The sequence below is a fragment of the Durio zibethinus genome, chromosome 11 (assembly GCF_047325235.1).
Source record: "Durio zibethinus cultivar Kanyao isolate XHJ-2024 chromosome 11, ASM4732523v1, whole genome shotgun sequence".
Taxonomy (NCBI): domain Eukaryota; kingdom Viridiplantae; phylum Streptophyta; class Magnoliopsida; order Malvales; family Malvaceae; genus Durio; species Durio zibethinus.
Window position 1 is genome coordinate 16,511,718 of NC_143172.1, and position 13,725 is coordinate 16,525,442.

The window sequence follows — 13,725 nt, forward strand, 5'->3', positions numbered from 1 at the left end:
CCATTAGAAGAGGCATGAGCTATTTGGCCATACCAAAAAAATGAGATGAAGCTCGAACCATTTTGTAAGAAAAAAAAGAAACATAAAACACATAAAGCCTCAAACTTTATCAACACTTATACCAAAGTCAAAACATGTAAAGAACAAATAAGAACACTTTTCAAAAAAAATCATGGTAGGTGCAAAAATGGTGTAACAAACAATAATATAAAACGGCAAACACATGCCCTTATATGGGTTGTCTCACCTCTTTTGATTTTATTTTAATCTTTAGCTTCTTTTTTGTTGTGTTTTTACTCTCTCTCTTTTTTTTACCAGCCCTCTTCTCTTTTTTATCCAATCGGCAAACCTTTCTCCAAAAAGAAAGATTTCAATTTTGATTAATAAAGACCTTTGGATAAAATTTCATCCAAAGGTTAAAGTTCCTCTTTTTCTTCTTTCGAAGGAGCTACCTTTAGCCATTGGATCAAAAGTCATAAAAAGATCCAATAGCCCACATTAAAAATTGTAAAGATTGAATTTTTATGCCTCCAAACCCATGAAAAAACTATTTTACTACTAGTGCAAAGTTTTCGGTATTTATTGTCATTTTCTTAGAAATCAATGTTCTCATGATCATTTTTGAGATTTTAAAGCACCAAAAATCATAAAATATTATGAAATTAAGATCTGAAAAATTTCGTGAAAATCTGAACTTAGAAAAGTCAAAATTTGAAAATACCTTTATAAGAGTGTTTTGGTAATTTCACACTTCTTGAGGTACTACTATGATTTCAAATGCACTAAACATTATGAAATATTATGAAATTAAGATCTGAAAAATTTTGTGAAATTTCGAGCTCGGGAATGCCAAATTACTAAAATATCTCTTAAATGATATTTTGATAATTTTACCCTTTTCAAGGTATTGCTGTAGTTTCAAACTTACCAAAAATTATAAAATATTAAAATTTAAAAAATTTCACGAAAATTCGAGTTCAAAAAATTCAAATTTCTAAAATACCTTTAGAAGGATATTTTAGTAATTCTACCTTTTTTCGGGATACTGTTGTGATTTTAAATGCACTAAAAATCATGAAATATTATAAAATTAAAATCTGAAAAGTCTCACAAAAATTTAAGCTCGGGAAGGTCAAATTACGAAAATACCTCTGTAAAAGTATTTTGATAATTTTGACTTTTCTCGGGGCACAATAAAAAATTTGGTGTTTCAAAAAATCTCAAATTCAATTTTAAATCATATTGATTTTAATTAGGTTTTAAATTTTCAGAATTAATCTAGGCTCTTATCCATTTTAACTAAATTTTGTGTAATTTTAACTTTATTTAATCGGATTTGACCTGAGTTGATTTTGATTTTCTGAATAGGCAATTTTGTAGGCTTTTTATGGGTCGCAAATGGTACTCTTAAATGGTCTTGACTCATGTTTGTAAATGAGCTTCAAATCAATTATGTTATAAAATGTCTCGGATAAAATTTTATGTCTACATATAATTTGCGCAACTTTTGAACAAATTTACAAATTAGTAAGAAAATTCTTGTTTCTATACTAAAACAATCTTATATTTAGGTGATTTAATAGTGACTGACAATTCCTTAAACTCTATAATTCTGTTAACCAGATGATATTAGGATTGTAGTTCAATTTTGACAAGGATAAACTAAAGGTAAATTGGCTTTTATAATTCTCATAGCTAATTCTATTAACAGGATGATATTAGGATTTTAGTCCAATTTTAAGGTAGGGATAAATCAAAGATAAATTGGAATTCTGTCACGAATAACTAAGGCTAATTGGATTTCAAAGTGTAGTCAAGTTTTGGAGTGAAATCAAATTAAATTTTTAACTTGGTTAAGTGCAAAATCATGTGTGAACAAATTGTGAGGAGATATTTGTAGAAAAAAGAAAAAATTTATTCATTTATAAACTGTCATATGTGTGATAAATTTTCTTTCAATTAAATATTGATAAAATTTCTTTCAATTAAATATTAAAAAAATTTTAAATGACAAATAATTTGGATTAATGATATCATTTAAGTCAAGCATAAAATTTATTACTAAATGATTAATTTTATAATTAATTCAATACGTCATTTGACAATTAAAGATAAATATATTTTGCTTGACTAATCAAAATTTAAGGACTTATAGTATTAAAATTTATCTCTTAATTAAATTAAAATAATTTAAAGAAAAATCCAATTTTCAGTCAACCGAATTTCAAACATTTATGAGTTATCCAATTAAATTTCAATCATCAATTTTTATCTTTAATCAAATTAAAATAATTTTGAAATAAGTTAAAATTTTGTTATATTAAATTTCAAAGATTTATGTATTATCGAATTAAATTTCACCCATGAATTATTAGTTTTTAGCTTTAAGTAAATTAAAATTATTTAAAAATTAAATCCAAGCAAGTTAGCACTATAAATGTTTTTTCAAGTCATTTGACAAATTTTACAATTTTAAAGAAAACAAAGGAAGATTTTGAAGATTCAAGTCTTCTTCAAAGTCCTAATAAGACAAGAATCAAACGGTAAAGAATTGAAGAAATTTAAAAAACCCAAAGAACACAGAATTTTGGTTTCAAGAATTATAAAAAATTGCTCTTCAATCTTATTCCATCTTAAGAAAGGATATTAATTTCGTTCATTCAAAATCAAAACTTTCAAACTCGAAGCTGATTTTTTTTAAAAGGAAAATAATTAAAATTTTTTTATTTTAAAAAATTTTTAGAGATTATAATTTTTAAGTCTAATAAATAAAATTATTTTTAAAAATTTTTAAGCTAATTGTTAACTGGAAATTTATGTTTACAATATACTACAACAATATTGTTAAAGCGAAGGAAATTAATTTTTAATTTAATCAGAAAAATTAATAGATAATTCAAATAATATAATTAGTAGTGTTTGAGTAGCTAGAAACTAGCCAGCGCTACGCTGAGTTGACTAGGAGAAAACAAAACCCGAAAAAAGGGTTGGTGTTATCTACCGGTCAAGCCAAGCAGGTGACTATCAAACCACATCATAACCAAAGCCTGCCAATCCTTCTTCCCCCCCCCGATTGTTGCGACCTTTTCCCCCCAACCTCTTTTCTTTTCCGAAACGTATATTATATAAATGTATTTATTTTTTAAAATATACTTTAATAGGTTTGTATCACTTGTTAAAATTTAAAACTTTAACTTTGATAATTTTTCTATAAGTATATACGTATTTTCAGTTTGAATCTGCATACTAATAACTACTTCTATACTCTAAATTAACTATGGAAAACAAAGAAAATAGTATTATAGGATGAGTACATAAGTAGTATAAATTGCTTGCTCCAAAAGAATTATAGGGTATAATTGCTTCTGGTTTACATTTCTTCAAAATGCATTTTGGAATTAAAAGGAATTAAATAAATACTATTTCTTTTTCTTTAATTGAGTAGGGGCGAATATTCAATCCTCCTTTTTTTTTTTTTTTACCGTAAAGCCCATGATATTTGAATTATATATTAATTAAACCAAATATTCTATTCTTAATTGCTTTTTGAAAAAAAAAAGTATATATATATATATATATTTTTTTAAAAAATAATAGTAATTGGTTTCATACACGTAGACACATGCTATCATAGTTGCAATCTTCTTAAATACAAAACAATAATAAGATTTAAAAAAATATAAAAAATATATAAAAATCATAGGATTTAAAATTTTAATAAAAATTATATAAATTTAATAAAATAAAAAATTTTCATATTTATCGTGTCAACATAAATTATAATATGATAATTTTTATATTTTACATATGTTTAACACAAATACATAAATTATCTAATTTAATTTCAATAATTAAAGTTTCAATTTTGAAAAATCTGTATGGAAAAAAATTCAATGGCCCTCCCTTTCGCTAATTTGCGCCAATGGGAATGGGAATGGTACCTGACCTAAAGTGCTCACCTCTATTTAAACACAAGTCGATATTGCCTTTGAGTCGCGTCTTCCCTCACTTTCCTCTGTTTTACTTTGTGCGCCCAATTTTGTTAGCTTAAAATAAAAGCCTACATTATGGTGAAATCAACAAACATGAATGGTTCCTCTCCTAATGTGTCGGAGGAGACCGGTCCGACCATGGTTATCGGTTCGAGTGGGTTTATAGGCAGGTTCGTTACTGAAGCCTCTCTGGACTCAGGCCGTCCTACATATATTTTGGTCCGATCTAGTTCGAACTCTCCCTCCAAAGCCTCCACCATCAAGTTTCTTCAAGACAAAGGAGCCACCATTATTTATGTATGTATCATTACATTTTCATGCATTTATGCATACATACATATCTGTATATGTATCTTCATGCTGTACATTATGCGTATATGTATGTACGTATATACATCTACGTTTATGTGACTGTTGAAAATGTTGTAACAGGGTTCTATCACTGACAAAGAATTCATGGAGAAGGTTCTGAAAGAGCATAAGATAGAAATTGTAATATCCACAGTGGGCGGGGAGAGCATCTTGGACCAGTTCAATCTGATAGAGGCTATTAAGAATGTTGACACTATCAAGGTAAATGTTGCCCTAAACAACAACTAACATTCATAGTTTACATGGTCGCTGCAGCTACTAGTTTGTTTGGTTATTGTTGAGCTTCTTCTCAAGTTCCGAAACCAAAGAGAAAAACACTTCTTGCATGCATAGCTAAAACTTAAAATTAGTTAAGATTATTATCCTATAAACCGACATAAGAAAAAAAAAACTTCAAATTTGATTGAAGCTATAATATTTTTATTTACGAGTGATTATATAATGTGATTAATAAGATAAACGATTATAAGTGTTAAAATTTAAATACGAATATTCTTTTTAAAAAAAATTACATAAACTAATTAAATAAAATTTCAGATTTCCGATGGCATTATTTTTGTCATATATATATATATATATATATATGTACGCTACAAAAGTTATCAGAGCCTGAGTGCTAAGATTGAGACCCCAAAACAGAATCCATTGATATATATATATATATATACACTACAAAAGTTATCAGATAAATTATGTCCCACCTATAGCATGAGTGCTAAGATTGAGACCCCAAAACAGAATCCATTGACTTTGAGTGTTAAAATTTTACCAAGTACAATTAGTTCAACAGGCACTGTTGCACTGGAACAATATATATGGGAACCTGAACCATAAGGTGAAATAATTGCAGAGGTTTTTACCGTCAGAATTCGGGCACGACATAGACAGGGCTGACCCAGTGGAACCAGGGCTAACCATGTATGACCAAAAGAGGAAGATCAGGAGGCAGATAGAGAAGTCTGGGATTCCCTACACATATATATGCTGCAATTCCATTGCTGCTTGGCCCTACCATGACAACACTCACCCAGCAGATGTTCTGCCACCCCTTGATAGGTTCCAAATCTATGGTGATGGCACAGTCAAAGGTATCCCCCATCTTCTCTCTTTTGTTTCTTGTTAATATGCTTGGTAGTTGAGAACTATATAGTATGGTGTATAGTTAATATGATAAAGATGGATGCCTTTACCCAAGAAAATCAATGTCTCAGAATCTTTCATTAAGTAATCACCCCCCACATGGGTGTCTTTAAATTTGAAGTTCATGTCTTTGATATATACTTATATAATTAATATTATTTATATAGATTACTTGTATTTGTTTGCTTGAGCACTTCAATTTATATTTTATTAAGAGCTAGCTTTAGGAAATTAATTAGAGTTCATAATATGGGATATGTGCTTGAATGGTTGAATTGAATGTTGCCTGCAATTTAGTTTTTGTAATTGGTTGAGTTTGGTAAAACAAAAAATTGAGTTAATGGGTTTGTCTTCGTTGTTGAAAGAGATAAAAATACTAGTGGATTTTTTGGTTGGATAGCAGATCTCCTCAGCAATATTAAATTACTGTTAAGAGTAAATGCAGCCTGTGCCCACCCACTACTTCCTTCCTTTGCCATTTTCTGATAGAGAAAGAGACTGATAGAGACAGAATTTTTAAAAAAATGGAAAAGCCAAAGGCCAAACGCCAAAACGCAGTAAATAAATGAATGGACAAACAAATTAGATACTGTTAAAATAAAAAAAGGGGTCATATTCAAAGTGTTGATCAGGTGCCCTCAATCCTTAGGAAAAAAAAAGAGAATAGACGGTGAAAAAGGTGTCAGTGAGCCAAGCCCACATTATTTATTTGCCCTTTGCTGTTGGTTGACACTTGACGCTGGTCACAAATTTCAGCAACATTCTTAATTTAATTAAGTCAAGCACCATAAATCTAGAACAAATCTAAAAAACTACAGACACTCTATCAATTATCAGCTTTTTGTTAATTCATTTAGCATAATGAATAATTGCTCTAATAAACACTACTTAAGTATTTCTACTTAAATCCTGAGCTTCGAACAAACCTAATTGGCCAATATTTCCCTAGGAAAAAACCACAAGTAAACATTTTCTCATCATTTTGGTAGTCAATATATCGTAGTATCTACTTCTAATTTGCTTGATGCAATTATTTCATTCTAAACATATCCCCTTCAATAATGGCTTTCTCCCAATTTAGCTTCGAGCCTTCTTGGATAGCTAGAGTGGATGTTTGTACTAAATTGGAAGTTTTAGATGCATAGCTGCAAAAAACAAAATTCTACCATATGCCATAAACAGTATGACACCAGAACAAATCAATGAGCATATTTTTACTGAGTATATCTTATAATTCATATTATTTCTTAAAGCTAAATGCATATATATAAGCCCTATACTCTTTCAACTCAGTAAATATTGTAAAATTGAGCTGGTTCTCACAGCCCAATTAACAGGAAAAGTGGTGAGAAACAGTGAACCTCCCTTAGATTCCCAGCTGATAGAATGATAGATTGCTTCTTTCTTTGTTTTTGAGCCACTGGTCAGTTACTCAGTTTGAGTGTCAAGTGTAGTAGCAAAGAGAGGCAGGCGACTAATGTGTTGGGTTAGGTAGCAATTATCACGTGACCATCCTCTCCTAACACTTCCCACCCTCAGCATTTGCTTATTTTCAACCCCACCAACAGTTATTTATTAGCTACCCGGAACGTTACATTAAAGCATGAAGTTAATAGTACTTTGAGCATTGAAATTTTCAAGTTTGAGTTTTATAATTTAAGTCTTTGACTGTGTCAAACTGTCAATTTCGATCTTTGGATTTCGAATTGAGAAATGACAGAACCGTACAATCTAATTTACTTGGTAAATCACTAGAATTAATTAATTTCCCCAGCATGTAAATTTTTACTTCTTTAGATGATATACAAACCCTAAATCTTAAAATCTAAACCCATGTAATCTATTCTTATTGGAGTTAATGTCGACAATTGCTAATATGGTCCAAAATTTGATCATCCGAGGCTGTCTTAAAGCTAATCCAAAAGGATGAAGTACCAACTAATTTAACTGTTTCGATATAGAAAGTTTAATCATGTCAGATTTGTTGCCTTCAATTAGTTTATAAGAGATTTGGACATGTGGATCGCCGGCCCTCATATTTTTCTGATGTTGGCTCCAAGAGAAATTGGCTTCAATCAATTCTAAATTTTTCTACTTGTCAAAGATATTCCTCTACCCTTCTAAGAACGCGTAAACTGGTCACTGAGAGCAGCACTTCTCAGTTCCAACCTACTCTTCAACAGTTTTGCTACTTTATAAAAAAATTAATTAATTAATTAATTGTGTTTTGCATGCACATACTGAGCCTCTTTGCATTAATTGTAACTAGTGGTAAAAATAAAGTCTCTAACCAAAAAAAAAAAATTTTTAATGAAGGAAACTTGAGTCTGAAATTTACCACCATTTTTAGAAATTTGAATATCAATTAACTTATTGTACTGGTTTGTTGATTATTTTTAATTTACATTATCTGATTTGTGGCTCATATAATTTAACGATTATGTGGTGAATGCACAGCATACTTTGTGGCAGGTACTGATATCGGAAAGTTCACTGTGATGTCCTTCAACGATGATCGAACACTCAACAAAACAGTCCATTTTCAACCTCCAAGCAACCTACTAAACATAAACGAGATGGCTTCACTATGGGAGGAGAAGATCGGCCGCACTCTGCCTAGGGTCACCATCACAGAAGAAGATCTGCTCCAGAGGGCCAAAGGTATGTAGTCATTTCACTTTTCATTCTAGTTTTGATACAAAGTGACCTTTCTTCAGAGAGCTAAATCCCACTCGGCCGGCCCGGGCCTCATTGAGCGTTAATTTTCGGGCCTAACTGATGGACACTAACCCTGCAGAGATGCGGATCCCACAGAGTGTGGTTGCAGCTTTAACTCATGACATTTTCATAAATGGCTGCCAAATAAACTTCAGCTTGGATAAACCTACTGATGTTGAAATCTGCTCTCTCTATCCAAACATTCCTTTTCGAACCATCGCTGAGTGCTTCGATGACTTTGCCAAGAAGATATTTGACAATGCCAAAGCAGTAAGCAAGCCAGCGACTGCGAGCAACAATGCCATATTTGTGCCCACTGCTAAACAAGAAGCATTGGCTATCACCGCCATATGCACATGAGAAATATCTCACTCTTATCTGTTTTCACTTCAATAATTCTTTTACAAGTTCCTTTTCTTTTTTATTGTAAAATGGAATAGGCTATCTGTTCCCAGTGTTCAGGCAGCAAACAATCGGATGTATGTTCTCAATAACTATCTATTTTCGGAAGGGCAAGATATTAGTAGCTACAACATGCATTTTGGTAATTTACAATAATTTTACTATTGTCTTGGTGGGTAAGTTAGTTATTTCATTCCTAGTTTGGCAAACATCAAAAGTAACTCCACCAAAAAAAGAAAAAATCCATTTATTGGCTCACTTTGACTTTAAAAGGTGTTTGGAATAATAACTCAAATTTCATAAGAAATTTCTTTGAGATTGACTAAATATTGCTTAATGATAAAGTAGATTTGCAAAAAAAAGAATTATAAGAGAAAATTGATCTTAATAAACAAGCTTAACTTACAAAAGAAGAATTCTAAGAAAAAATGAATTTTAATAAACAAGTTTGACTTGCAGAAGAAGAATTCTAAGAGAAAAGGGATTTTTAATAAGTTTGTATAGATAAAGTTTTTACAAAGTTAGGTATGAGAAAAAAATGTAAGAGAGTTGTAGAGTTTTATGAGATAGAACCTCATAAGACTACAGTAGATTAATATCTTTATGGGTGTTTATATTTAAGTGGATTAGAGGAGAATAAGATAATCCACATAAGTATAGTGTTGTGAATGTTTATGAGTGGACTAGAAAAGACTAAGAAGGTCTATATAAATATAGGTGCATGAATGTATATGAGTATATGTTTATTTGTATTGAAATGGTGCACATGGGTATATTTATTTGAGTTGAGAATACTCCGTAGGACTAGAAGAGATTGAAAGAGTTTATGGGTATTAATTGTTGAGTGATTAATATGATTTGATTGTATGTTTGTAATTCTCTATAACTAGTGGATCTTATTTTCCATCCATGCACATAGGTCGATTAAATCGAATTACGTTAAATTATTATCTCTTATGTGATTAATCGATTATTTGATTTCGTTTTTGCTGTTGTGATTGAAATTTGGGCTTTTTAGCCTAACAAATAGTATTAGAATTGTGGCAATTCCTAACAAGTGATATCAGAGCATGATTCGATCCAGGAGAAGAGGCAAGTCCAGAAGAGCTTGATTCAAGAGAAGAGTTCTAGTTCATATTTTGAGAATTAAGAATCAATTTGTATGAAGTGTGAAGACACACAAGAGAAGATGATTTTGAGACTTTCATTACATGTAGAGCTAAGCATGTCTGATATGAATATAGATGATTTGATAGAATTTGAGTCAAAATGGAGATTATTGAGAATAGTGACTCAAATCCTATAAAAGATTTATTTGAGATTGGTTAGATATTGTTTGATGGACAAATTGACTTGCAGGAAAAATATTCTAAGAGAAAATAGATTCTTAATAAATAAATTTAACTTGTATAAGAAAAATTCTAAGAGAAAAATGATTATTAATATACAAGTTTGCATGCTTATAAAGATGTAAAGTCTCTATAGGGTTAAGTATAAAAAAAAATATAAAAAAGTTATAGGATTTTATGGGATATATACCCCATAGAACTATAGTAGATTAATTTCTTTATGGGTGTGTATATTTGAATGGACTAGAAGAAAATGAAATGATCCACATTAGGTATAATGGTGTAAATGTTTATAAGTAGACTAAAAGAGACTAAGAAAGTTCACATAGATATAGGTGTATAAATGTATATGAATGTGTTTATTTGTGTTGAAATTATACATATAGATATATATTTATTTGGGTTGAGAATATTCTATAAGATTAGAGGAGATTAAGAGGGTTTGTCGGTATTGATTGTTGAATGATTGATATGATTTAATTATATATTTTTAATTTTTTATAATTAGTGAATTTTATTTTTCATCTATTGACATAAATCGATTAGGTCAAACTATATTAAATTATTATCTTTTATGTAATTGATCAATTATTTAATTTCGTTTTTACTACTATAATTGAATTGAGACTCTTTAACCTAACAAAAAGGAACAAGTCACCACTTTTTGAAATGCTTATGCCTCACTTAAGCATGTGAATGAACTGTTTTTAAATATTTGATAAGCTATGCAAAGCAGACTTAATAGTATAATAACCAAAATAAAATTTTCTTTAAGAGTGATTTTGGACGGCACATTTGAAAAAAAATTCATTTCAATAAGGATTTTCAAATTTTTAAAATGAATTTATTTGTATAAGTAAAAATGAAAGAAATTTCAAAATTTGAGAAAAATTTTCAAAGATTTTTAAAAAAAAATTTTATTTAAATTGGTAATTTTTAATATTTCTTTAAATCTATTATTATCTTTAGCGCACATAAAATATATCATAAAATACAAAAATTAAAAATATATTATTTTATTTAATTTTAATATTTTTTATCTTTTTATATTATTAATAATATTACACATTTTTGCAAGCCTAATGGTACTCATATTATATAATTTATTTTATACATATTTTATTTTATATTACTTTGTATTTTATCAAATTTCAATAAATTATATTTTATAAAAAATATTTATTAAAATAAAATATCTATAAATGTTAACATTTTAAAATGATAAATTTTAAAATATTATTATTTAAAATTTTTAAGAAAATTTTCATCCAATCCCACTCTAATTTAATATATGGTACTGAAGACAGAAACGAAACCGTCAAATCCTCAGCACATTGAAATTCTCCGAAGATATTTGACCTACGTTGTCCGGCAGGCAAAATCAAATAACGATAGAGATCCACAATCTAAAACTTTAAAGCGGCTCGCCCCGCATTGCAAAGAACACAATTACCACTGCCCGACTGACTAGACTGACGTCTAGATGTGACACATCTTGCCAATTCAAAGCTTTTGGCGAATAAAAGCTTTTTCACCTTACCCACCGCCTCAAGCTTTTAAGTCACTTTGATTCTTCACATGCTATTACAATCTTTCTCACCAAGCCATCAAAAGTTGAATCTCAAATATTAAATTGGCTAGAGATATAATACAACTTTTAAACTATAATTGAAGAATTTTTTGTCTTTTACCTCACAAAAAAAAAGGAATTATTTGTCTTTTTTATTACAATTAATTATCTCTTCAACATTTATTTACATTTAATTAAATTTTTATTTGAATAACAAAATTAATAACATTATTTTTTTTATCAATTAAGATAAAATTTTATATAATATCAATAAAATTGTTTAAAATTTACAATATGACATAATTAATATATATAAAAATTAAATAAATAAAATTTTTGTCTTTATTTTCTTTCATTGTTTCTTTTTAAAATCTAAATATATTGTATGAGATATCACTCCAAAAATTATTGTGATTTACACATGGTGATTAAATTCTGTATTAAGCAAGCACTTAATGGTCTTACATGACAATGATTTTGGACCATTGAGAATGATCATATTATTCTCTTAAAAAATGATGTAATTCCTAAACAAAAAGATGAGAAACTTTATCTATGAGGTAAAGTGATATATAAAATTAATAATAGTTAATTTTACTCATTTGATATATGAATTAAAAAATTATTGTATCTTAAAATCATAATTGTTTTATATTATAATTTGTTATATTTTCAAACTATTATTCATTGTAACAATTTAAAAAATAATTTATGCATTTTTTTATATTTATATATAATATAAAATTTTGTTTTTCTTTTATTATGAATTTAATATATTGATTTTAATTTTTAATTCAAACATTTTTTTTTACATAATTTATGTTATAAAAATAAATTTTCCTATAAAAAAATATATTTATTAATTCAATAATTTAATTATATTTTATTATAAAATAAATTAATATTACAATATTTTATAAATTATTATCTTCAAACAATTTTAAAATTATTAATTTGTGTAACTATTACAATATACATAATTATTTTTTGTACTTTTAAATAAAATCATGTTTGATTTTTAATAATATCAAATACAGTAAACTTTAATTTTTAAGAATTAATGATTGTTAACTAAATAAAGTAATTTCAAATTATGAGTGTTAAAATCACTTTGATAATAAAATCATCCAATGATTACATTACCATGATGATCTTGTAAAAAATATCAAATACTACTTAAGGATTCAATTGACTGTAATTAGGGATTGATTAATTAAAATTTATCATGTAACTAGAATTTGCCCATTTAAGAATTCAATTAAATCAAAATAGAAAATTAAAAGTTTGATTAATTATAATAAAATGTTACTTCTTCTGTCCCATTTTCTTAGTCTATCTTTTCTTTTTGAGATATTCCAAAATTATGCCCTATTTCTTTCTTTTTTTAACATCTAAAACTCTCTTGTTTTATATTTTAAAATTATTTTTTACATTATTTTTTACTTTTTGATTTTAAAAATCATAGGACTTTAATTTTATAAAAAAAAATTTAAATTTTAATATTAAATATATTAAAATCAAAATCTTTTTTTTTTAATTCCATAAAAGTTAATATATAACAAATATTTTGAGACAAAAAGAATAATAATTTAAAATTATTTTTGAATTATAATTCAAAAGTATTTTTTTACCCATTCACCTATTAAAATTTCGAACAAGACGTTAGTTCTCAACCCAATGGGCTAGTGCAAGACGACAGCACGTCAGTGACTAAAAGTTATTCTTGAATCCTTTAGCCTAATAACTTGGTGACCGTTGTGATTCAAACCGTCTTACATTACTGCCCGGAATCTATCTTTTATTCCGGAGATTATCATGTTTGTTTCGCAATATTCTTTTTTTTTCTTTTGTTTTTCAACATTTCTGAAAGCCAAGTGATCATTTGGAAAGTTATAATCCTGTCCAACCAAATATGGCAATCTTGCATGCAAGCCAAGTGAACCAAACACATGAATGACATTTCTGATAATCTACTTTGGTAATCTTGTAAGGGGCAATCATATTCCCAAAGGCAATGTAAGATACGGCAATTCAAATGCCCCCTTAATGATTTACGTTGAGTGGCCCTAGACAAACCAATTATTGAAGACAATACATGACAAGGAATCCTTATGAGAGGTTCTGAGCATAGTTGTTTTTATTAAGACTATGAACAGGATTTGGATGGAAAGAAATTGCAAAA

At 28.2% G+C, this 13,725-nt stretch overlaps 1 protein-coding gene across 1 annotated transcript; it reads left to right on the forward strand.

Annotated features, from left to right (window-relative positions):
* The first annotated feature begins 3,985 nt into the window (after positions 1-3,985).
* Positions 3,986-8,755, forward strand: LOC111290788 (leucoanthocyanidin reductase-like). Its single transcript, XM_022882261.2, has 5 exons — positions 3,986-4,289; positions 4,425-4,565; positions 5,215-5,452; positions 7,962-8,165; positions 8,302-8,755. The coding sequence occupies exons 1-5, from the start codon at positions 4,068-4,070 to the stop codon at positions 8,580-8,582; spliced, it is 1,086 nt and encodes a 361-aa protein (XP_022737996.1). The 5' UTR covers positions 3,986-4,067; the 3' UTR covers positions 8,583-8,755.
* Positions 8,756-13,725: the final 4,970 nt, after the last annotated feature.